General features: G+C 43.5%; 2 protein-coding genes across 7 annotated transcripts in view; both read right to left on the reverse strand.

The window, feature by feature from the left end:
* EML6 (EMAP like 6) overlaps window positions 1-14,976 on the reverse strand; it is a 324,086-nt gene extending 309,110 nt beyond the window's left edge. Inside the window, exon 1 of the mRNA XM_060412191.1 lies at window positions 14,668-14,976. Coding sequence (XP_060268174.1) covers window positions 14,668-14,687 — 20 coding nt within the window. The 5' untranslated portion in view covers window positions 14,688-14,976. The remainder of the gene's footprint in view (window positions 1-14,667) is intronic.
* Window positions 14,977-23,682: 8,706 nt separating this feature from the next.
* The window catches only part of SPTBN1 (spectrin beta, non-erythrocytic 1), a 210,742-nt gene continuing 208,492 nt past the window's right edge, over window positions 23,683-25,932 (reverse strand). For all 6 annotated transcript variants that reach the window (XM_042246161.1, XM_015094381.3, XM_042246160.2 and 3 more), the window contains 2 exons: window positions 25,761-25,803; window positions 23,683-24,998 (listed from right to left, as the gene is read on the reverse strand). In XM_042246161.1, coding sequence (XP_042102095.1) covers window positions 24,780-24,998; window positions 25,761-25,803 — 262 coding nt within the window. In that variant the 3' untranslated portion in view covers window positions 23,683-24,779. The remainder of the gene's footprint in view (window positions 24,999-25,760; window positions 25,804-25,932) is intronic.

Here is a 25,932-nt window from a genome sequence, read left to right on the forward strand (position 1 = left end):
GTTTTACTTGCTTCCTACCTTACCAGAGGGAAGTAAGTCCATCCTTTCAAACCAAACACCAGAGAGAAACATGGTGTGGCAATATGTTACTCTGGTGTCTCCAGTGAAAGTCACTCTGTTGTATTCATGCCTTTGTGTATTCAAGTCCTTGACTCTGGCCTTGACCATGTTTTTTGCTTTGGCCAAAGGAACATTAGCAAATGTGGTGCTAACAGAGGCTCAATGAGCACTTGCACACAGGGGCTTGTCCTCTTGGAAGGCTTCATCTTGGAGCTAGTCCCTGAAGGGTGAAAGACCAAGCGGGGGGGGGGGGGGGGCACTGGGAGCCATTAGGACGTTCCAGTCCCAACCAGGCTGCCAACAGAGAGCAGCAGTGTGAGTGTCCTCAGCCACACAACATGGAGCAACACTTCCTTTCAATGCAGCTGAGTCAACCCTCAGATCTGCAAGAAGTAATAACTGTTGTTTAGTGTTTACATTTTGGGATGCCTTGTTAACACAGCAATAGAGAGCTAAACACGTGCTGAAAGTTATCTTCTTAACTACACATAATGCTTACCCTAGGTTTTCTCTTAGGAAGGCATTCACATACACACATTTCATTTTGATAAAGATTCAACTCTAAGTTCATAACCAAGTGAAATGTCAGAAGGATGCCTCAAACCCTGCAGCGTGCTTTGGCCTCTGAGCTATTTAAGAGCATGTCACCCAGGACATCCCTGTTCTCACTGACAGCTCTTCCAGGGAGCCAAGCTAGCTGGCCCTCCAGGCACTGCACAGCTTATTTCTGAAAACGCTGACAGATTGTTTCACAGAATATTGTCATAATACTGTGTCACTGAATCTTGAACTGCCTTCGTGGTGGCAGATTTCTGGAGGGATTGGTTCTATCTTTTTACCTATTTACGACTCTGTGTTGAACCCTTGAAATTGGGAAGTTATTATCTCTGAATTGTAATTAATATCTGCAAATTCTAATGAAATTTTAATAGCCTAATCAATAGTTTTAAAAATAGTTTCCTTTTTCATTAAAATGTACATTTATTAAATGTAATCATGAAACTATAGAAACCTATAAAGAGAAATTTTGCTTAGACAAAAAGCATGTACATTATTAACAGTGAACTATGTAAATAAACTCCAGTACATCCACACAGTGGAGCGCTATGTAACTATAGAAAGACGAGCAAGCTTCGCTTATACCAATATGGAAAGAACTTCTAGATGCATTTTTAAGTGAAAAACAGGCAAGTTTCAGAAGAGTGTACATGGTGTGTTTCCCTTTGGACAAAAAGGGTGAGAAATCTATTATTTGTATTCGCATGTAGGTGTAAAATATCTAAAAATCTGAGGAGTAGGAAACTGACACTGGGGGGATTCAACACTAGAAGGAGACTTCTCACATATACCTTTTTATACATCCTGGTTTTTAAACTGTGAGAATGTGCTATCTGTTCAAAAGTTATTGAAGTTTGGGCAGACGATAACTAAAATATTAACAGTGATTGCCTCTGGAATTACTGTTAATTGATTGCCTATAGAAAGTCATAATGTTTTTTCTTTTGCTTATTTGTATTTATTTTGTCTACACAGACAAATCATGTAATTTAAAAAGTAGTATTTAAAACCTATTGAATAAAGAAAAAAATCCACTGATAGTTCCATCATTCAATCCAACCACAATTATTATTTTTCTATGCATAAGCTTTGTAATCTCAAATATATACAGTCTAGTATCTCTTATCTTAATATAGCAAGGTTTATTTAAACATTTTCCTACAGCTAAACACTTGGATTTTTGGTTGTTGTTGTATCCTTTCATAAATAATGATGCAATAAATCTGTTTATACAAAAAGTTTTCCTAGCTATAGCATAAATCCTCAACAGTAAAATTATGTTTCAAAGGGTATAAACATTCTCAGAACCCTGAAAATTTTTCCAAACAAATTGTTGTCAGTAGAAATTTACGAGAACTCAGTAGAATTTATATGACAACAGGGAAGCCCGGTGTACTGCAGTCCATGGGGCTGCAAAGAGTCGGACATGACTGAGCGACTGAACTGAACTGAACTGAACAGGTTCATTCAATTATCACTAGCATTGATTAACATTTTTAAAGTCTTTGCTAATAGGCCAAATCAATCTCTTTATAATTGTTTTTACATTTCTTTTGCAACTAATGAAGATGAACACTTTTAAATTTGTGTTGACCTATTTAATTCCCCCCTAAAAATCTTTTTTTCCAAGTTCTTTGCCCATACTGAGATCTCAGAGGTTTTGCTTTGTTTATGGGTCCTTTAAGCCATGAAATTAAGACACTTACTCCTTGGAAGGAAAGTTATGACCAACCTAGATAGCATATTCAAAAGCAGAGACATTACTTTGCCAACAAAGATCCATCTAGTCAAGGCTATGGTTTTCCAGTAGTCATGTATGGATGTGAAAGTTGGACTGTGAAGAAAGCTGAGCACCAAAGAATTGATGCTTTTGAACTGTGGTGTTGGAGAAGACTCTTGAGAGTCCCTTGGACTGCAAGGAGATCCAACCAGTCCATTCTGAAGGAGATCAGCCCTGGGATTTCTTTGGAATGAATGATGCTAAAGCTGAAACTCCAGTACTTTGGCCCCCTCATGTGAAAAGTTGACTCATTGGAAAAGACTCTGATGCTGGGAGGGATTGGGGGCAGGAGGAGAAGGGGACAACAGAGGATGAGATGCTGGATGGTATCACCAACTTGATGGACGTTGAGTTTGAGTGAACTCTGGGAGTTGGTGATGGCCAGGGAGGCCTGGCGTGCTGCAGTTCATGGGGTCGCAAAGAGTCGGACACGACTGAGCGACTGAACTGACTGAAGTGAACTGAAGCGTATTTTAATTAGCAATTGTCAGGTCTTGTCTGTCTTTTTCATTGGAACTATTTTCCCTCTGCCATCTGCATTTTATTTTTTTCATTTTAGAATGTTGAGTTTTTATGAATTCATATCTAACGTGTGCTTTGACATGGATCCCTTCAATCAGAGGTTTAATCAAGATTCCATTTTATTTTCTTCTATTTGATATATTTAGATTTTTTACAACTTTTAAATTTATTTAGAATTAATTTCTGTGCAATGTTAGAAGAGGATTGAATAGGTATTTTAAATTCCTTAATCCAAATTCCTTAATCATGTTTATTGGATAATCTTTCCTTTTCCCATTGACCACATGGCCTTCCTTATATTTTCGCTTCTTATGCATAGTATTGCCCGTTTCCCATTTCTGTACTAGGTACTATGTTGCATTGATTTGTATCAGTATTATATGCTTTACATAGTTTGAGAATATCTTTTCATAAATGGCAGCCTTGGTACCCATAGGACGATCACAGTCATTTTCTTTGATATTTATAATCTATTCCAAGTAAATGATTTTATCTTTCAAAAATGTTCCATGGTTTTCACTGGAAATTTGGATAAATCTATAGTTTAAGTAGAAATTGTTTCTTTATTATGTTCTTGCCTCCAAAAGGAGCACAGTTCTTGGATCCATTTAATCAGGCCTTATTGTAGCTCACCATCATTTTTGCTTGTTTATTCATTTAGTTGGTTGCTTTTCTTTTCATGCTAAGTTGCTTCAGTCATGTCCAACTCTGTGACGCTATGGACTGGATCTCACCAGGCTTCTCTGTCCATGGCATTTTCCAGGCAAGAATACTGGACTGGGAGTCATTCCCTCCTCCAGGGGATCTTCCCAACCCAGGGATCAAACCCAGGTCTCTTACATCTCCTGTATTGGCAGGTGGGTTCGTTACTACTAGTGCCAACTGGGAAGCCCTTTCTTCTCATAGGTCATATATATTTCACATTAAAAGTATTTCTTGGTACTTTATGGGGTCTTATTTCTATTGTGAATAGGGTCTCTTATTCCCTACATGCTGCTGCTGCTGCTAAATAGCTTCAGTCATGTCCGACTCTGTGCGACCCCGTAGACGGCAGCGCACCAGGCTCCCCCATCCCTGGGACTTTCCAGCAAGAGCACTGGAGTGGGGTGCCATTCCCTCTCCCTGTTTCCTACATAGAGGAATGTAATTGATTGTATATTTACCTCAAATCTGGTCCTTTTGGTGGCTCTATTCTCACACTGGGAAATGATTTCTAGTTTAGGTTTTCTGGAAATACAAGTTGTTTTGACTCTTAACTGAGCCTGGAACTCTGTTAATTCATGGAGAAAACAAAAGTCATTATGGTTTTAAGAGGGCCAATCAACTGGTTTCTTTGAATAGTTCCTTTCTATTAACTTCATTGTTTTGAGGGTATAGCCTATGTTTTAGGGATGTTAAAACTAGAAATGTGTGCTTATGCTGATACTTGCAAGTACAATAGCAGTTCTTGATTCAGATATGAGCAGGGCACCCAGCTAATTCTCACTGTATTGACAATCTGAGGTGAGGAGAAGTGAGAATTCTAAAACGGAAAGGAAATTGAAGAACTCAGCGAATGACTGAATCAGTGGCGGGTTCAATCTGCCCAGATGTCAGAGTCCATTCCACATGGGATCTGCCTTTGTACAGACAGGTTTGATACCACCTTTGTGTAGATAGAGTCCTAAAAGAATCAGAAAGGCATTGGCTTCATGGATGTTTATCACTTAAAGGTGCTATGGAGATACTCATTATTGCCTTTATTTTAGCCAGGAAACAAGGTTCCTCTCTGTCCTCTTCATCACAAGTCTCCTGTAGAAACACACGGAAGTGGGTTCTGCCTCCCTTTGTTTTATCCCAGGAGCCAACATGGCCAACAGTGCTACCTCTCCCGGGAGAAGTCGCCATGCCCAAGTCCCAGAAGACTAAGATGAAGAGAGATGGGAGCAGGGCATTCTACCCCAAAGAAAACCTGCAGGAGGGCAGGGGACAAAAACAATGAGAGGATAATTAGGAGGGTAGGAGGAAGTTGAGAAAGGCCTGATGTGGACTGATAGATACCTTAAGGGTTAAAAAAAAGAGGCGGGGTGGGGGGGACTGTTATAATCCATCCTCTGCATTCTGTGTAACATCTAAAAACCAGATTTTCCTTCTGACAATGGCTATAACTTCCTACCTTCCAAATGTAAAAGGACTGGTTGAGGGGTCACCTAATCTCCTCTGGAGAAAGGTCAAGAGAAAGGATCCTAACATGTGAGCCACCACATTTACTTAAAATTCCTGTTTCTGTTAAAAAGGTGAGTAAAAAGTCCAACTGGAGTAGCAATTTGGCAGAGTTTGAAAGTTCAAAGGGTGCACGTGGATTGGTAGGAAACTTTCCACTGAGCAATGTCAACCAAATGCTAGAAATGTCAAAGTAATACAGTTAGTAAAGAGCTAAGAGAAATTACTTGTGCCCTGAGAAGCAGCTGGAAGATGATAGAAAAAGGTCTTTTTTTTGTTTGTTTGTTTTTTACATTCGGGAAGTAAAAGTAAAGCTGGCAATCTCTGTGATAAGATCTATGCCCAGGGACCCCTGACCAGAAACTCAGAGTCAGGAAGCACAGTGGCGCACCACTGGAGGAGAAGTCCCCTCAGGCTGATGTAGCCTGGTGCCGGAAAGGTCAGAGGAAACAAGCATTCAACTGTTTTTCTTCTTTTCATGTGTTCTGACCCAGAGGCTCCCTCCCTCCTCCTCTTAGATGACTGCTCTCTTTGTGGCTCGCTCTGGTATAAAATCAGGATGAACTGTCATTCCTAGTTACCTGGGGAGAAATGAGTTCAAAGTAACCTCCTGTGCTGGCAAACCCGTTCTTCCTCCAAGCTCTTGACAAACTGACTTCCTGCACTTGGGGGTGCACAGGCCTCATCCTTTTGGGGAAGGGCCTTGTAAGACTCTTGCTTCTTGGAAGGAAAGTTCTAACAAACCTAAACTGTGTATTAAAAAGCAGAGACATCACTTTGCCAACAAAAGTCTGTCTAGTCAAACCTATGGTTTTTTCAGTAATCATGTATGAATGTGAGATTTGGACCATAAAGAAGGCTGAGCGTTGAAGAATTGATGCTTTTCACCAATGGTGTTGGAAGACTCTTGAGAGTCCCTTGGACTGCAAGGAGATCAAACCAGTCAATCTTAAAGGAAATCAATCCTGAATACTTATTAGAAGGACCGATGCTGAAACTCCAATATTTGGCCACCTGATGTGAAGAGCCGACCCACTGGAAAAGACCCTGATGCTGGGAAAGATTGAAGGCAGGAGGAGAAGGGGTGGCAGAGGATGAGATGGTTAGATGGCATCACTGACTCAATAGTCATGAATCTGAGCAAACTCTGGGACATAGTGAAAGACATAGGAGTCTGGCATGCTGCAGTCCATGGGGTTGCCAGGAATTAGAAACCACTTACTTAGCGACTGAACACCTTACTTGCCTTGCTCACCACTGCCCCCAGAGTATGACGCAGTGCATGACACCATTGGATACACAATCACTGAATGAAGTTTTAAATCAAACTGTATTTTCAGCCTGTCTCTGCTCATTCCTGAGGCTCCACAGGACTTTCTTCAGAACATTGTTTCAGACCCAGGGTATGAAACAGAGGGACAAGGGACTTTTATTCTATCCTCTTTTCCTCAGATACTCTGGAGTCTCTGCTGTGATCTCTTGCCACACCAAAAATAGGCTTTTTCCTGAGAAAATTGATCCAGGACTGGCGAGTCATTCATTTTCTTAATTTGGTGGAAACCAAGGCTGGGCCTTAACCTGTTTCCCAGAAGAGCTGGTCCTGGCTAGAGCTGCCAGAAGGGTCTCAATGCCACCCAGACCTTGAGACACCTCTAGCCAAGATGGAGTCGTTAGCAACTGGGTTTGAAATGGGGAGATGGATTTTTATCAGTTTTAGACTTCCATTTATTTGAACTTCAGCTCACAAGGGCAAGATAATTTGATTTTGAAATTTAATTCCTTCAAAACGTCATTGTCTTTGGATTTTTAACGTGCAAGTAGGTCTGATCTTTAAACTTTCATTTCTCCCTGAGAAATTTGTAATGTAAGAGGGATTTATATTCACACTGGGGACTTTATTTGTGGAGTATCTTAATGTGATAATTTAAGGCTCTCATCAAAGAACCTCTAATGATAGACAATATGACTGATTTAAATGGGGGTCACAAACAGAACAGGGAGTGAAATGTCCAGTTTTGTGAGGTCACTGTATGGTTCTGACCCATCTCAGAGCCTTCTGCAGCAAAACTTAAAATGCCCAGCAGATTTTTTTGAGCCTGAAGCTTATACAATTTGTAGGAAGGGAGCAGTTTAAGGATAAAAGAATGTAAGTTGATGAATACAAAATTAGCTTTAGGGCCTTGGAAGGGGCCTGAGCATGTGCAGGGTTGTGAAGCATGAGCATTCTCAAATTTGTGATAAATCCATCTCTGTTGCCCACCAGTGGTGTGGAGGGGACCCCCTAAAACAGTGGCTAGTCTATGAAGACAAGAGCAGGATCCTCCTGATGAGTTACTGGTAGCTCCCAAGATAGCCATACTCCTGGCTGAGCATAGGCTTAAGGGTTGCAAACTCACTTCAAATGATTTGTTTATTCACAACAGATTCCTCTGATGAATATCCATGGCCTCCATTGTAACTCCCTTACCAAGCTACAATGAAAGCAATTCTTAGATTGAATTCTGCTACCCATGCAAATACTGATGAGCAGACAGACGCCAAACAGTACTGAGACCTATTCTGGGACCTCTGTGAAGGCCCAGTTCTGTTCTGGGAGATTAACTAGAAGGTTAAACTTCTAGTTTAACTTCTAGTTTAAGGCTGCTGCTACTGCTAAGTCGCTTCAGTCATGTCCAACTCTGTGCGACCCCATAGGTGGCAGCCCACCAGGCTCCCCAGTCCCTGGGATTCTCCAGGCAAGAACACTGGAGTGGGTTGCCATTTCCGTCTCCAATGCATGAAAGTGAAAAGCGAAAGGGAAGTTGCTCAGTCGTGTCTGACTCTTAGCGACCCCACGGACTGCAGCCTACCAGGCTCCTCCGCCCATGGGATTTTCCAGGCAAGAGTACTGGAGTAGGGTGCCATTGCCTTCTCTGAGTTTAAGGCTAACTAGATGCAAATATGACAACATTCTGTTGACAGGATATAGATAGATTGGGGCACGAGAATCCTCCGCTAAATGTTGCAGTGTTGGTTTTTTTGTTTCCTAAGAATAAGGGAATTTTCCTACATAAGAACTGTACCAATATTAAAATCAGGAGATTTAACTTTGATATAAACCTATTATCTAATCTTCAGTCCATATTCAGATTTTGTCATTGTCTCAGTAATGCCCTTTATAGCTTTCCACCCCCCTCGGTCTGGGATCCATTCCAGGATCACACACTGCAGTCAGTCACCAACACGTTGCCTCCCTTAAGCTGCAATAGTTCCTCAGTCATTTTTTGCCTTTCGTGCCCTTGACATTTTGAAGCATAAAGACCAATTTATTTGTAGAATGTTCCTCCTTCTGGCTTTGTCTGATGTTTCATGATTAGGTTAGGGTTCTGTATTTTTGGCAGGGATGCTGCAGAAGTGAGGCTGTGTCCTCGGCGCACCGTTTCAGGAGGCACATGGTAACGGCTTGCTCCATTATTGGGTGATGTTAAATCTGACGTCTTGGCTGAGATGGGACCCTCCAAGACTCCTCACTAAGAAGCCACGGCTTCCCGCTTGGTAGTTAAGCGACCGCCAGGAAGACCTGTGAGCCTAGGTAAATGTACGGCTCATCACACAGCCCATCTACTACTCTGGGCAGCGTTGATGAGTTTCTAATTCTGTCATTTCAATTTTTTTATTGTTGAATTCCTATTATAGGAAAGAATATTATTTACTTCATCATGAACTCACAGGATGTTATTCAATAGGTGGTTATCCATTATTACTAAAATTTCAAATCCTATTTAGGTAAGCGTGAGAGTGTCTGTAATTTCCAACACCCGCTTTCTATACCTCTCATTTTACTGGCATCACCCATTTGTCTAATTAACAGAGTCTCTACTGTTAGTCCAAGATAAAGATAGCTGAAGCATTTTTCAGTGTATATTCCTGAATTAGGAAAACTGAATATAGAGTGTAGATTAAAGCAAACGTACATATTTACATCACAGTGCCTATGCTGAAGAATTTAAAGTAAATTATAGAGTATATAACAGTGATTAAACCTGAAAAGTCAAAAGAATGAAAAGCTGGGTAATGTCAAGAGGAAATGTACCCACCTCCTCTTGGAGCTAAATTAGTATGGCTGTTTTGCTCCCTGTCTGAGTATAAGTTCAGCTCATCCCCTCTAGTTTTTGCTCTTGGAAATCCACCTTGCCTGCGTGGAGCTCTGTCACCCTGCTCCCCACTAAGCTGTAGCTTAACAACAAACGTCCTGCCTTCACTGATGGAGGGAGAGATGGTCCAGCACCTCTGTGTCTGGGCAGGTAAGTATATCTAATGCTCAGATTCCATTACAAGGTCCATTTGCCTTAACAAAGCCACTTCCTCTAACCTAGCCTTGACCCAGTAGTAAAGTTGATATTTTGGCCTTTCTCCAAAGAATATTTCCTGTCTTATTTCTCAGTTGACTTGGAACCTGGCTGGGAAGAGGCAAAATTTACTGGAGTCCTCAACCTTCCAAGGTCCACCCTTTCCATTTGTGCCTCAAGGCAGTTAAGCAGCCTACTGTTGCTGATGACTTTCTCAGCCTTCAACAGACAGAAAGGTCATCAGACGAAGATGAACACCTAAAAGCCTGACTCATCCTCCACACTAAATGCTAGCGCTCCCTAGGATCCATGTCGGTGTCTCATTTCTCAGTCTCACCTCCTCCCAAACTGACTTTCCACTCAGCAGCCAGAGTTATGCTATGAAACGAAACCACACCTCTTCTCTGCTCGGAACCCTCCACAATGCCCATCGCTCTCAGAGTAAAAGCCAAAGTCCTTCCCACGGCCTACTGAAATACAAGCATGGGTTGGATTACAAAATAAGAGGGTTAGACTCACCATATCTTGCCTGTGGTCCAGTCCCTCACTACCTCTCCAAATTCTTCCTCCTACCCTTCCCTTGCTATCTTCTCTGCAGCCACCCTAGGCTTGTCCTGTTGCCCTAACATCTTGGGCATATTTTGTCCTCAAGACCTCTGCCCTGGCTGTTCCCTCTTTCTGGAACAATTTCCCCTCATTTAGCTGCATGACTCATTTCTTACCTTCTTTGATATTTTCCCAAATGTCATCTTCTTGGTGAGACCATTGCCATCCCTACCTCAACTGCAACTCACTACCCACTCCTGCCAAATACATACATCTCTTTAATCTCTCTTCAGCACTTATTAGCACCTAATATTATTATGTATTTTATTGTTAATTGTCTGTGTCTCACCAGTAAAATGTAAGATCTCTCAGGACAGGGTATACAACAGAAGAAAGAATCTGAAAGCTGGAACACAGAGCGATTATGCAGAATGCCACTGTTATGGATGGAACGCTCCCCCTCAAGCTGTGCCCCTCCCTCTCCACTCCTATGTTGCAGCCCTAGCCCCCAGTGCGGCTATATTTGGAGATGAGGCCTTTAAGTAAGTAGTTAAGGGTGGGGTCCTGATCCAATGGGATTAGTGTCCTTATAAGAAGAGACCTTCCAGCTGCTTCTCTCTGTGTGCCCAGAGAGGTCATGTGAACACACAGTGAGTTGGTGGCTATCTATAAGCCAGGAAGTGGCTTCCATGATGGCTTAGTGGGTAAAGAATCCACCTGGAATGCAGGAGACATGGGAGATGTGGGTTCGATTGCTGGGTTGGGAAGATCCTCTGCAGAAAGAAAATTGAAACCCACTCCAGTATTCTTGCCTGAAAAATCCCATGGACAGAGGAGCCTGGTGAGCTGTAGTCCACAGGGTCACAAGCGGTGGGACATGAATGGGTAACTGAGCATGCAGACACCCACAGGCCAACTGAATCTGCCAGCATGTTGCTCTGATGTCTAGCTTCTGAAACTACAAGGAAAATAATTTCTGTTGTTTACTCCAACAAATCTTACAGCAGCCTGAGCAGACTAATATAGCCGCATACAGAAATTTTGTTTTAAAGACACACAATAATATGGTAGAAATAAATCTAATATGTGAGTAGTTACATAAACATGGATTATAAAACATAGATTTCCAGGCTAAATTTTTAAGAATAAAAGTGTAAATGTTAGTAGATAAATGTTAGTTACAGAAAATATACCTAAAACAATATAATAGAAAGACTAGGTGGGGGGGGGGACAAAAAAATGGAAAAATATGCATTAGCCAAATGTTATTTGTTTACTAATCAAATGAAATAATATCAGACAAAATAAAGTTTAAGGCAAAATCATTACTAGACAGAAAGATGGTAACTACATAAACTTGTAAAACTTCAATTTATCAGGAAAATAATAAAAATTCTAAACTTGTATAGACTAAGTAATAAAACTTGAAGCAACATAAAGCAAAATTGATAGAATAATCCCCAACTCAGTATAGGAAGCTCTCATAACCTTGACACCATAAACATAAAAGGACAGTATAAGAATGGAAAATGATGCCTTCTCTCATTCATGAACATGACTGCAAAAGTCCTAAAAAACTGTAGTAATCAAATCAAGCTATGCGAAAATAAAAAACCAAACTAATACATCGTGGGGGCTTCCCTGATAACTCAGCTGGTAAAGAATCTGCCTGTAATGCAGGGGACCCCGGCTCAATTCCTGGGTTGGGAAGGTCCCCTAGAGAAGGGATAGGCTGCACACTCCAGTGTTCTTGGCCTTTACTGGTGGCTCAGATGGTGAAGAATCTGCCTGCAATGTGGGAGACCTGGGTTCCATCCCTGGGTTGGGAAGATCCCCTGGAGGAGGGCATGGCAACCCACTCCAGTATTCTTGCCTGGAGAATCCCCATGGACAGAGGAGCCTGGTGAGCTATAGTCCACGGGTCACAAAGACTTGGACATGACTGAGTGACTAAGCACAGCACAGCACAGCACATCATGACCAGTTTCTATTAGGAATGTGAGCTGGGCTAAATAATACTATCACTGTTACAATGCATTTTCCAACAAATCAAAGCAGAAAAAATACATGATTATGTCAATAGACAGACTGTTAGTGGTTAGTATTGCCACTAACACCTGCAGGACTTGGGGCATGAGTACAGATGGAAGCCACACGTCATTAAAATGATTTTTTAAAGTTATAAATCAGTCTAGAAAATTGATAGATAAAATGTGCTTTATCCTCCTACCTTGATAAATATACCTCCATAAGGACAAAATTTTTAAATACACAAAAGCCTTGGTATTTTAATAATACTAAGAGCATGTAAAAACATCCCAGATGACTAAATTTAAGTATTATTCTGTATATCTGGGTAGTTTTTTAATGGACTGGCTATGTTTAAATGAGTAATAAAGTGAAAATACATTTACTTCATAAGGTATACTTTTGTTCCATAAAATATATTTTCCTCACTTCTGTTTTAGTAAAATTACTAATTTTGATGTTATAATCAAGATGTTCATGCTGATGGTAATGATCTAAATGAAAATAAAATATAATTTTATAAAAGGATACAAAATTTAAACATTTTCATAAAAATGTGAACTAAGATAAATATAAAAAGTAAAAAAGTAAAATTATGCTTATTATTTTCTATGTTTATATTTTCTATTTTATTATATTTTAAATTATTTTATAAAATTATATTTATCATACTTATACCCAGGACCAGAGTGTAATATATGCTTATGAAGAGAAATCTGCAAATAATTCAGCAGGCCCAAATTCTACCCCCAAATTTCCATCATACTGTAAGCCATCCGTGGGTTAGGTGGTATTGATTATAAACATGAAATTAAAAACTATTCAGTTTGTGAGGTTCCATATATGTGACCTAGGAGTCACACTTTTTGACTGTTCTACAGAATAGTGCCCCCCCTAGAAAGATACGCACATCCTAATTCCAGAACCCAGGAATATGTTACATTCACTACACAGCAAAGAGGAATTAAGGTTGCCAATCAACTGATCTTAAAATAAGGAGATTATCCTGTATTATGCAGCTGGATGCAATGTAACCACAGGGATCCTTGAAAGTGGAAGAGAGATTCAGATGTTCAGAATGATGTGTTGTGAAAAGGATTTGCATCCACTATTGCTGGCTTTGAAGGTGAAGGGGCCACAAGCCAAGGAATCTGGTGTTTCTAGAAGCTGGAGAAGGCAAGGGAATGAATTCTTCCCTACCTCTGGAAAGGCAGCCCTGCTGACACCGCAGTCCCAGCCCACTGACGCTTGTGTGAACTTCTGACTTGCAGAACTCTGAGAGAATGACTGTCCTGTTTTCAGTCTCAAGTTTATGGTAACTTGTTAAGGCAGCAAAAGGAAATTCATATAGCCACCCAGTCTTTAAACTCCATTCCTATGTTATTGGAATCCACACCCTCTTGAAGCAGAAGCCCCCTGTAGAAATTAGGATACCTCTTCCTGGCTTCTCTTGCAGTGAAAGAGGGCAAGGGGCCGTGGACCCTGTGTCTACCAATTATATGCACCTGCTGTAATAAAAATCATGAACCTTGTGCCCTGGCCCTCCTGGAGATGCTGGGAGCTTAATAAGTTCCTTTTCTGCTAACTTAGCCAGAGTTGGTTTTTGTGGATTGTAACTCAGAAGCCTCAGTAAACCAGGTATGAATAGATAATTTATTCAAAAGGAGAAAGAAACTGTCAAGCTCAGGAGAGGAAGTTTACCTTAGCTGGTAGTCAAAGAAACTCAAAGCAAGGTTGAGATGCTATACTATAATTACTAAAATTAAAAGCAATTGGTTTTGTGGCAAGACTGTTACTTTTGTTTACAGCTAGTAACTGTGTGGATGCATTGTATGGAAAGTGGTAATAGGAAAATGAAAAAAAAGTGTGTAAACATGTTCTTAGCTTTTGACCTACCAGTTCCCAGGAAAACAGGGCGAAGTGTGTCTGGTAAGATGAAACTTCATCATTTGTGTATTTGTGAGAGAGATTACTGATGCAGGCTTGAAATGTGTTGGGTCGAGGATGATAAAATTTGCATTAGGACTCCAGGAGATTTCAGGGAACCAAGGAATAAAGACCCAACTCATTTCCCTGAAATGTAAAGTTCCTGGAGATGTCAAGGTGAGGTCAAGACCTAGTGCTGGAAAGGGCAATGAATCCCCAGAGAGAATATTTGCATGAAGGTGGAGCTGACCAAGCTCTGATCTGGTTCTTTCCAATGGCAGTTCTCTGAGGGCATAAACTCCCTCCAGGCAGGGCCATTTCACAGGCCACACTCCCCTTTAATCACATGCCTGGCTACAGGGTACACACCTCGCAAGCCTGTCTCTAGACCTTGCCTAGCTGTCATCACTGAGGGAGCAAGGTGCCCAGGACTCAGCAGGCTCTCAGGTTCTTTTCATTTAAACTGGAGAGAATAAAATCATTTGAATAGGATCAGCAGGAATACTTGTAGCAAATAGTAGTCAGGTGAATTCCCAGCTCACAACAGTCACTCCTCCTAGAGCACTGCCCCAACCACAGGGGAACCTGAAGTAATGACACGCCATGTCCTTGCCACTTAACCCTGACCTCTGGCCACCTCTTAGGGGTATACAACTGATCTAAGCTGGAGCCGGTTTTGAAATTTGAACGGCGAGACGGAAGCTGGTTGAAGCATACCTTAATGCCAGCGTCCACATACTCCCGTTGCTGAGGCCTCCGTGGACAGCAACCCAGGGAGACTACAGGCACTGCCATTAGGGCTCGGAGGCGGGGATGGGGAGAGGCTCGCTGCTGCTTCGAGGCCTGCGCCCCGCAAGTAGGCGGCCGTGGCGAGGGGTCTGGGTCTCTGCGGGACAAAGCCCTCAGCCTGTCCCCGGTCCCCCAGCTCACCAGCCAGTCGAAAGGCGGGAGGACCTGGAGGGCCCGGAGTGAGAAGGCCGCCATCCACCCGTGCCCGCATCTCACCCGGAAGGACCATTGTGAACTGACCCGCGGACCGTTGGTGGCTGCGACCTCTGACCCCATGCTCGAGTCTCTCGCAAACAGCTGCACGCCGGCCCCGCCCCTATTACACAACCAGTTGTTCTGGCACATTTATCTATTATTTGGAAGTAAAATGTAAATGTTTACTGACTTTCTTCTACTGCAGTTTTTTAAATTTATTTTTAAAAATGAGACTATAATTGCTTTGAGATTCCCAGGTGGCACAGTGGTAAAGAATCTGCCTGACGATGCAGGAGACGCAGAGATGAGGGTTCTAACCCTGTGTTGGGGAAGACCTCTAGAGGAGGAAATGGCAACACACTCCAGTATTCTTGCCTGGAAAATTCCATGGACAGAGGAGCCTGGCAGGCTACAGTTCACGAGGTCACAAAGAGCTGGACACGACTGAGTGCGCACAAACACAATAACTGCTTGACAATGTCGTGTTCGTTTCTGCTGTACAACAACTCGAATCAGATGTATGTATGTCTCCACCCTCTTGAGCCTCACACCCCAGTCCCCACCCCACCCCTCTAGGTCATCACAGAGCACCAGGCTGCGCTCCCTGTGCTCTGCAGCAGCTTGCCTCTAGCTATCTATGTATATCTCTCTCTCCACTCATCCCAGCCTCTCCTTCCCACCCTGGCACATTTAGATCCAGCTTGTGCGCTCCTCATTTCTCAGCAGAGACCTTCTTCCTTTCCTCTGGAGTATGGTCACGTTCACACACCCACATCCACAGAGCGCAGGCAGGATGTCAGTGAGATCTGGGCAGACGCCCTTTATAAGAGCTGAAGGTAACACGGCTGAATGGTCCCCCCCATTCAGGAGGATGGGTTGGTAGTGGCATCAGCCAGACCTTGTCAAAGCTTCAGGACACTCTGAGACCCTGTGGGCTTGCTGCTCCCAGCTCAGGCAGGGCTCACTGTCTTACATTCCCTGTGGGGACAGCTCTGGTCTCAGCCCAAACAAACCCCAGTAGCAAGGGTCTACTTCACGGGGTGAACAGCTGAGGGCAGCACTTGATACACAGAGTCAAAGCTCAGCAAGCAGCCACCAGTCTCAGCCAGGAGAGATACGACTCTCCTCTTAGCTATGAGGACAGACTTGAGGTAGAAGATGAGCCCTCCACTGCTCCCAGCTCACACCCCAAAGATCTGAGACACAAGGGGAACCACGTGGTTATGTTCCCACAGTCAGGCAGCTCCCCTCAGGGGCAGTTGTGATAAGAGAAATGACAGAAATGCCAAGTGTCACAGAAAGATAACACACAGGCAGGTTCAGCTTTGCATAATGTTCTGCTTTGGAATCTAAATCCTTTCCCTTCCTCACTGAGGAATGCCAAGCATTCTACCTCCCCTTCTTTTCCAAAGACCAATGGCCACCTCTCCTGCCGAGACCTCTGACCCAAGCAAATGCCTCAGCACCCCAGCCCTGTCACATGGGACACCCTTGGCCTTTTGAGTCATGCATATTCTGGGTACATCTACCTCCTGTTCAATGACAAGAGATTTTGTAAGAAATATGGTGTTGAGTGGTGAGGGAGCAGCTCCCTCATGGGGTGGGGCTCCCAGGGACAATGTGCACCCACAGGGATTGTCTTTTGGCCAGGTGAGGCTCCAACCACTAACTCAGGCACTCCAGCACTCCCCAAAGAAACAGATAATTAGCACTTTTTGGAGGGCTTTACTTGAAAAGAAAAAAGAACCCAATTCTTTAGCCAAGTATTTGGTTAATTCATAAACTCACAGCATCCTAACATCAGCTCCTTTCCCTGCTGAGCTGAACCAATGTGGGAAGTAACCCCCAACTGGTTGCTGGAGAAGGGAGCCTTGTGGATGGGAGCGAGCCAGACTAGACCTTTAGGGGCCCTTCTGATCCATTAACCGGCCTCTGTTCTCTGAAGCCAGGTGTGCCCCAAACAAGCACTTTGGAGGGCAAGCCCAGGGGTGGTATGGACACCGTGCAGTTAGGAGGCAAACTTGAACACATTAGCAGATGTGTTTTAAATGCAGAGAGCTTCAGGCCTCATCAAAGAAAGTTTCTTCTAGAACCATCATTTCTCCTTTTTTTTTTAAAAAAAAAAAATATGACTTTCAGAGAAGCTTCCCTTTTCTGTAACAAAGGCCTAGTCAAAGCTACGGTGTTCCCAGTAGTCATCTATGGATGTGAGAGTTGGACTGTGAAGGAAGCTGAGCACCGAAGAATTGATGCTTTTGAACTGTGGTGTTGGAGAAGACTCTAAAGAGTAACTTGGACTGCAAGATCAAACCAGTCAATCCTAAAATAAATCAGTCCTGAATATTCATTGGAAGGACTGATGCTGAAATTGAAGCTCCAATACTTTGACCACCTGATGAGAAGAGCTGATGCTGGGAAAGATTGAAGGCAGGACAAGAAGGGCATCTCCAACTCAATGGGCATGAGCTTGAGCAAGCTCCAGGAGATGGTGAAGGACAGGGAAGCCTGGTGTGCTGCAGTCCATGGGGTAGCAGAGTCAGCATGACTGAACAACTGAACAACACCCTGCTTTGGAGGCTGGCACTCTCAGGTTGATGTGCAAAATTTGGGAGATCAGGAAGAAAGCAGGAGTTTTAGCACTCCTATACTTACATATAATCTCCATCAACTTCCTCTATTCTTCTCACCCAAGCCACTCCCTTGAGGTTGTTATTCACTGATGTGGTTTTCTCAATCTTCTGTTGTAATGGTTGCTGGGGGCCCAACCCCACTCGTGTTCACTGTAAAGGCCTGTGGTTTGGATAGACTCGGAGGGCACCCTGGTTGCCTGAGGGGATATCTCTTGCAGTCAGTGTGGTTCAGGGATGGTGCAAAACCCAAATTAATCCATTCAGAGTGAAACCTAGGGTTTCATTCAATGTTTGGGGAGAGAGAAACCCTCTCTCTCCTCCTAGTTGGGAACGAAGACACGGCCTCAGAGGTGCTGGCAGCCACCATCCAGGGAGGGAGGCCAGGCTGAGGCTACAACTGACCCAGGGAGGAGGGTGGGGTTGACAGGACACAGAGATATCATCTGCAGTCCTGAGAAGACGGAGAATTTCTAGAGCAAAGCAACCCATGGGCTGGCTCTACCCCGGGATGTTTTAGTTGTATGAGCTGACAGAGTCTGTCATTTATACCACTGGGATGTGGAATTTTTGTTATTGAATTGATAAGCAGTCTAATAAAATCATCTTTGGGAAAAAAAATAGAGAGCCTCCTTCTAGCAGTGGGGGCAGAGGAACTGATTTATGCAGCACTGTGTTCATCATCTCACTTCTTCAACCCTCTTGTAAAGAGGAGATGATCCAGACTCTGAGGAAGCCTGGTATGCAGTGGCATGGAGTAGAGTATTGTAAGCTCCACTAGAGCTGGCACTTAGTAGGCCTCTGCCAAGGCGACGAGGGAATATTCATCTCTTGGCTGAACAGAAACCAGCCTGGGCTCAGAGCCCACACTCTTGCCCCAGAAGAGCAAAGGCTGGGCGAGCCAGATGCAGAACTCAGATCAGGCACCCAGGAAAGCCCAGGGGAGAGACGTGACAGACACGTGGAACAGATGGCAGCGGGAAGGGGCCGCCAGCACACCAGCAAACGCCGGGGAGACGTCTGCACACTGTCCAAGGCCTTTTTAGCTGCAGCCCTGGGACCTGTCTCTGAGAAGGAGGCCCTGGTGGGAAGCTAAAACCTTGAGAGATTTTCTCCCTCACAAAACCAGAGCTCCAAGGACAGTTAACACTGGCAGTCATTCCCTGCAACAGGGAAACTAAAATGGTGACTGAACAGAGCAAATCCTCCAGGGAGAGGCCGTGAGCCAAGGCTTGCCTCAGCTCAGAGGAGGAAGGCCCATCCCACCTAAGGCCCAGACTCCAGAAGGCAGGATGCCCTGCTAATGGAGAAAGTCCCTGTGGGCTTAGGGAAGAGAAAACCCCCTTTCCCTTTAAAGCAGCAGTTCCAGGAAACTCCATGAATGTTCTGCCTCCTTCATTTCCACTCCCAGACACAGTGGGTCCCCAGAGTATAAGCAATGGAAAGGATGAGTGGAAACTCACACTGGGGCCGGGATGTGGAGCCCTGCAGGATAGCTGTGTGGGGGGAGCAGGGCAGGGGGCAAGGGGGAACCCTGCTGTGACCCCAGCCCTTCAGAGCTTATGTGAATTTGAAGTGAACTCTGACAATCAAGGCAGCTCGGACAACGAACCCCATGTTTAGGGCTTAGAAACTGGGATGTTTCTGAGGACCCTGGTCTTCCAAGCTCCTCTGCAGAAAGGGGAAGCATTAGTACCTCAGTCATGCCTGACTCCTGCGAGTCTGCAGAGCAAACAGGCAAATGAGGTACCACCTCAGAAAATCCTGAATTCTACCAAATCATTCTATCCACTGTCGCCAACCTCCCCCCTCCCAAATCACCCCAGGTCATGTGAGTCTAGGGGTGGTGGCACCATCTCAACTTGAGTGAAAATTTCCTGAACAGCTTGGGAGAGAAGCATCAGTTTCTCACACATTCTGACCCCTCATTTAAAGGCAGAGAATAGGTCCCGTCAATTCCACTTCCTGAATCTCTCCTTTTGGAAGAAGTCTGGCCTTTTACAAAAACATTAGAGCTCCAAACAGGATGTAACATTCTTTCTCAAAGTTGGGCCAGATGGGTTTTTTTTTTTTTTTAAACAAGTTGAAAAACTCATTTTTCTAGGACAGCCTGCATTCTTTAACCTTTGAAATACTTTGAAGTTCACATATATTTCTCCCTTGGAAAATCTTTACTCAGTTCTCAAAGTATTAATAACAGAAGAGCACTTTACTGCTTGACCCAGCAAAGTGGCCCAAAATAAGAAAGGTTGTGGGGGGGCGGGGAGAGGAGGCAAGCAAGAGAAACTAATTAAAACACACACAAACCACACCAAGGGAATGAGCTTTAGACAACCAAAATGACTAGGAAACGCCCACATATGGACTGGGGTGAGCATTAAATATACAATTATTTGTAGAACTAAGACTACAGAAGAGTTTAGAGGGAGAGAGAACTACTTAGACATTTCAGATACAACAAAACAACCTACATGTGGGGATAAAGAGGAGAACAGAAAGACCACATATAAAACGTTTTTAAAACTGCTCTCAGCATATCTGGGCACTTTCCCACAGACAAATAAAGGTGTATGTTCACACACACAAATGTTTATAGCAGCTCTATCCGTAATAGCCAAAAATTTAGAAATTATCCAAATGTCCTTCAGTAAGTGAATGATTAAGCAAACGGTAGTATATCCACTCCATTGAATGGTACTCAGCAGTAATAGGGGAAGGGATACACACAATGTACAGAATAAGTACACAGTAAGTGAAAGTCACTCAGTCGTGTCCGACTCTTTGCAACCCCATGGACTATACAGTCCATGGAATTCTGTAGGCCAGCATATTAGAATGCGTAGCCTTTCCCTGGATCAATCTCCAGAGAATTATGCCAAGTGAAAAAAGCCCAGTCCTAAACGACTATACAAAGGTCCGTCTAGTCAAGGCTATGGTTTTCCAGTGGTCACGTATGGATGAGAGAGTTGGACTATAAGGAAAGCTGAGTGCTGAAGAATTGATGCTTTTGAACTGTGGTATTGGAGAAGACTCTTGAGAGTCCCCTGGACTGCAAGGAGATCCAACCGGTCCATCCTAAAGGAGATCAGTCCTGGGTGTTCATTGGAAGGACTGATGTTGAAGCTGAAACTCCAATACTTTGGCCACCTGATGTGAAGAGCTGACCGATTTGAAAAGACCCTGATGCTGGGAAAGATTAAGGGCAGGAGAAGGGGATGACAGAGGATGAGATGGTAGGATGGCATCACCCACTCAATGGACATGGGTTTGGGTGGACTCTGGGAGTTGGTGATGGACAGGGAGGCCTGGCGTGCTGCGATTCATGGGGTCGCAAAGAGTTGGACACAACTGAGCAACGGGACTGAAAAGATTATACCCTGTGTGATTCCATTTATACAACATTCTTCAGATGACAAGCTTATAGCAATGGAAAACTGACTGGAGGTTGCCAGAGGTAAAAGGGGCGGGGGCTGGGCAGCAGGTGTGGCTGTGTAACACAGCAGCAGGAAGGTGTGGGGAGATGGAAACATCCTGTATCTTGACTGTATCAAACACCCTGGAGGTGATACCCTGCTAGATTTGCAAGATGACACCACTGGGGGGAACTGGGTAAAGGGTACACACATGAATCTAGGATGATTACAGAATTTTAACAGTAATTATATTGGTGGTGGTGTACTGAGTTTCTATGCATGCAATTTGGGATAAAGCACATGAATAACTGTATCATATTCCATTCTATGCCTCTTGTATCCTTGAAAGCCATGATTCTGAGTGAAAATGACTGCGATGTAAGGCAGGAAAGACCCCCTGCAAACTTGAAATCAAGTTTTTTTTTCTTATCTCTGATATGCCTGGAAAACAAGGACCAACCAGTAGCAACAGAATTGCGAGCACACAAATAATGGTTATGAAATACCATTTTACACTAAAAGAAACCAGGTTGTCTCAGAGGAATCTGATTGCAGGTCCGGGGTAAGAAATGAGCAATTGTGTCAAGCCAGATAAGGAGAAAGATATCAAAAAGGATCAGTAGCCAACCTGAAGTGGTCTCCACCAGCCAAAGATGGAATATTTTAAAATTTCCAAAAGGGTAATTTCACAGATGGTTGGTCTTGGAAAATGGATAGTGAATCATTTCCCTAAGACTTTCAATGGTGAGAAGTCCTGAGCTTTAGTGGACAGAAGTTTTATTTTTTTTCTTTAATTTAGGCTTTTGGGGTTATGAATCAGGCTTGAAAAAACCAGCTCAGATCATGGTAAAAACTCAGGCATGTATCCCACCTTTCCTATATGAATTCTACCACTTGATGAAATACTCAAGTATTTCAACTAATAAATGCAAAGAATGTACACATAAGGGAAGTATTATAGCCACCCTTCCCTGAGAAGTGCCAAAAACTTTGTGAGAAGATAACCATGTGTCAACTGCTCTGATATACCCTACTGCATTGACTGAAGAACTGTAGGCATACAAACTGCAGGTGTACAAACACCACCACTCTAAGTACTGCCAAGAAAACAACACTGAGGCTTGCGAATTGAAGGTGCATTCCAACTGTAGAGATGTTCAAATGTGACAAGAGGAACCTTTAATCGAGAATGCCTCCTTTGTGCCTGAAAGCCTTACTTTCTGCTTCTTAGTTCCCAGAGGTGAGACCAGTTGCATTACCTGTCCCGTATCACTAAAAATTCAAGTAAAATAGCATACTGCAGCAACAAAAATAAATGTGCACAATTCTCAAAATGTTTAGTGCATGATTTTTACAAAAATCTGCTATTTACCCTGACAGGACTGAAGATTGTGATCCTATGTGGCCTCTAACTTCAGCCTGAGATGACGCCTTCATTCTGGTTTTCTGTTGCCATCAGCTCCTGACGACTCACAGAAGCCCGTCTTCGGTGGCTACTTCTCTGCCTGCTGCCCATCACCTTCCACTTTCAGGCCGCAGGCATCCTCAGCATTGGGAGGGAGGCAATCAAGAACCTCCAAAACCAGGCATTGGGGGTCTGCAAGCCTCTAGAATTATGTGTGAAATGTTCCAGCCGAATCTACTTTTCATGGGAATCTGGGATTGCTGCTTAGTTTCCTTCCGAGGGTGGCCCGCCTGCCACCTGCCTGGCTTTGTTAGGTAGGCCGTAGTCAATCACGATTATTTTCCAAGATGCCTTTTCTAAACTAAACGTTTTGGTCAGAGGTCTACCTGTTAAGAAATGAACAACTTGATTCCAATCCTGAGTAAGGCAAGGGTAAAGGAGCGTTGTGATGAGATAAACAACCCTGGGTACACAGGGGCATGGGGATTGACGGGGTGGGGGAAGGGAGTGGGTAGTAAACAGTGAGATCTCAGTCCACCTAAGGGTAACACCCCTGATGTCAGTCAGCTGTGAGGTCAGGTTAAGCATATCCTCTGGGGAATAAACTACTGAAAGTCTGTAATACTAACCTTCATTGCTACTGCACATTAGAAAATATGCAAGCAGTACAGAATCAATCAACTAGGACAAGTATGACACACATATCTAAGCCATGACCCCTACTGCTGGCATCAGCGAACTGGTCTATGGGCCACACATGGCCTGTGATATGGTTTTGCACAATCTGTGTAAAATAAATTTTACATTTAAAATTTAAAAAAAAAAATCAGAAAAGAATATTGTGTGGCATATGAAAATGATATAAAATTAAACTCTGTGTCCACACACATGGTTTTACTGGAACACAGCCATGCCCATGGGTTCACGTATCATTGACGGCTGCCTCTGTAATACACAGTGGCGGAGTTTCAACAGAGTATGGCCTACAAAGCCTAAAATACCTACTTACTTCTATTTACTGAAAATGTTTTTGAACCCTAGTCTCAGAGCTCAGGTTTGGTGAGCTTTCTGATAACATTTTCATAATTAAAAGATAAAATCTGGATGTATGGCTACAAAACATTCCATATTTATTGCTCTGTTTCTTGTGATTTTTCAAAGCTGGGACACCAGACATACACAAGAATGTGCAACAGGTACCCAGATGGACAGTCTCCTGTTTCCCGTCTGCTATTTTGCACTGTGCAAATCCCCTACATGGCGTGCACGCAAGGAGAGGAAAAACAACAGTCACCCACCGTGCTAGATTTAAAAGCATTTAATGACATCGCATATATTTAACAGATAGGGCAAAAGTTGAGAGGTACAGGTCATACGACTGAGCACCGGGCCTGAGTGACCAACCTCCTTGTCAGGCCCAGCCTCTGGAGTTCATTCCTATCAATGCCATTTTGATTGTGCAGTAAGATGAAAATTTGTCATTATAATTGTTACAGTGACAGAGAAATGCACACTATGTATCAAAGAGCAAGGTAATGAAGCAAATTATAACACAGTGTGGTAACGCACAAGCAAGTAACCATTACGGTAACATGACTTTGTCCAGTAAATGCCTCGGTTCCACTTGTACACTTACCAATGATTTAAAGGGTTTATTATACATCTAGTTTTATTATACTTTGTACTAGAATTATCTCAAACATACAATATAATGTATTTCAGCAAAAAAAAAGTTGAAATTACAGATTATTTAAAACAGTATCAGTTTTCTATTCCTTCTTGTATCCCGACATTCTTAACTGCTGTCCAGGTTGATGCAGAAAAGCTGCATGTCGTGTGTTAGTAAGTGATGCCAGGTACAAGTGGCTTGGTCTGTAGAGTTAACAGTGGGGCTGCACTGTGGCTGCAGCGAGATCATCACACACAATCTGTTTAATCCAGGTTAGACCCATCATGGGCGCTTCTAATAGTCAAACCACTGGGAGTAAATGGGAGAGAATGGTGTTGGGACATTGGTACGGTCTGTGGCGAGCACAGGAAATATTGTTTAAGCACCGCTGCCTTGCATACCAACAGCACTGGAGGCGGGTTATTTCCAACACAGCCTCACAAAATTGAGGAACAGTTTAAATACTGAGATCTAATCTATATAATTTCGTTAAAAAAAAAAAAAATCTGGTCTTCCCTCTGCACCTCAAACTTTTGTTAACTTGGAGATAAAGTGTTTAGGTTGTATTTTTCCCCACCCTCCCCGAGAAATGCTCTATAAATTAAAAGAAAAAAAATCAACCACATGGAGAAACATTTAGGCACAGAGAGTAATGTGTTGGTTCTGAGCTTGCATGCTGGAATTTCACTGAAAAGGTAAGAAGAGAAGGGCAGGAAGTGACAGAAAGGAGTTCACTTCTTTTTGCCAAAAAGGCTGAACCTCTTTTCTTTGTCTTTCTCTTTGTCCTTCTCCCGTTTGCCGGGACTGGACTCGCTGGTGATGGTGACGACGCTGGTGGGCAGGGTCTGAGCCCGGCTGGATGCTGGCGTGCTCTGGGTGCTGGCGGACACCTCGTGTTTATCAGAGGAGATGGCAGAGGAGATGGCCTGGATCCATGTGTTCATTTCCTCCTGGAAAAAGGAGGGGGAACACAGGTGAGACTCATCTAAGTTGGATGGACATGAGATACTCTCACTCCGCCTGGGTGACCGTCTGAGCTGCTGTGGGTTGGAAAACTTAGGAATAGCATGTCTGCCTGAGAAGGGACAGTGGCTCTCTAACAAACGCCTGAATTCAGTTGACAGTACCTGAAGGTCTCCACTGTAGTATATGGTCCTACAAATGTGACGAGCTGGAAGACTGGCCTATAGCACGGGGGTCAGGTCCTACCCTACAAAGTGCTTTTTCTTTTTTGAAATAGAAATCTATTTGATATACCACACTGTGTAAACTTAACAGAAGTTGCTTTGTTTGAATTTAACGCGCTACGCATGTTTTCTCATCGGCTGACCATACAGCCAAGCGATGGTTGGTTACAAGAGGTACAGTGCAGTGGGCACAGAGGGGAGGCTCCTAGCTGGGCTGTGGGCTCCACCCCAGTTTGGAGACCACCTCCCTGTGCGTCACCCACAGTTCTCTTCCACAAACTTCAAGAGACCCTGCGCTAGCTTTCCTGCCAGGGTAGGAGAACAATGAGATGACATTTACTGCCCCTGACAGACACAGGAGAACAGAAAACCTTCCAGCGTCTGTGACTGTGGAGACCAGAGGACAGATGCCACCGCTGATCATCACTTATGTGAAGAGCACCATATATAATGCTCATCAGGCCACAAACACTTGTAAACTTGTATTTGAAAAAAAAAAAAAAAAAAAGAATCTTCAAAACTTACATCATCTTTGGCTTGGAAGAGGTACTCATTGCCGTCATTTAGTCTGTAATTTGAAAGAAGAAAGTCAGTCACAATATCACTTAAGGGAAAAAAACCCTTAACTCTCACATCCTCTGTGGGACATAGGAGTCACACTAGAAATGCCCGTCGGAACCCTGCACACATCACTCAA

Source organism: Ovis aries, chromosome 3 (genome assembly GCF_016772045.2).
Source record: "Ovis aries strain OAR_USU_Benz2616 breed Rambouillet chromosome 3, ARS-UI_Ramb_v3.0, whole genome shotgun sequence".
NCBI classification, from domain to species: Eukaryota; Metazoa; Chordata; class Mammalia; order Artiodactyla; family Bovidae; genus Ovis; species Ovis aries.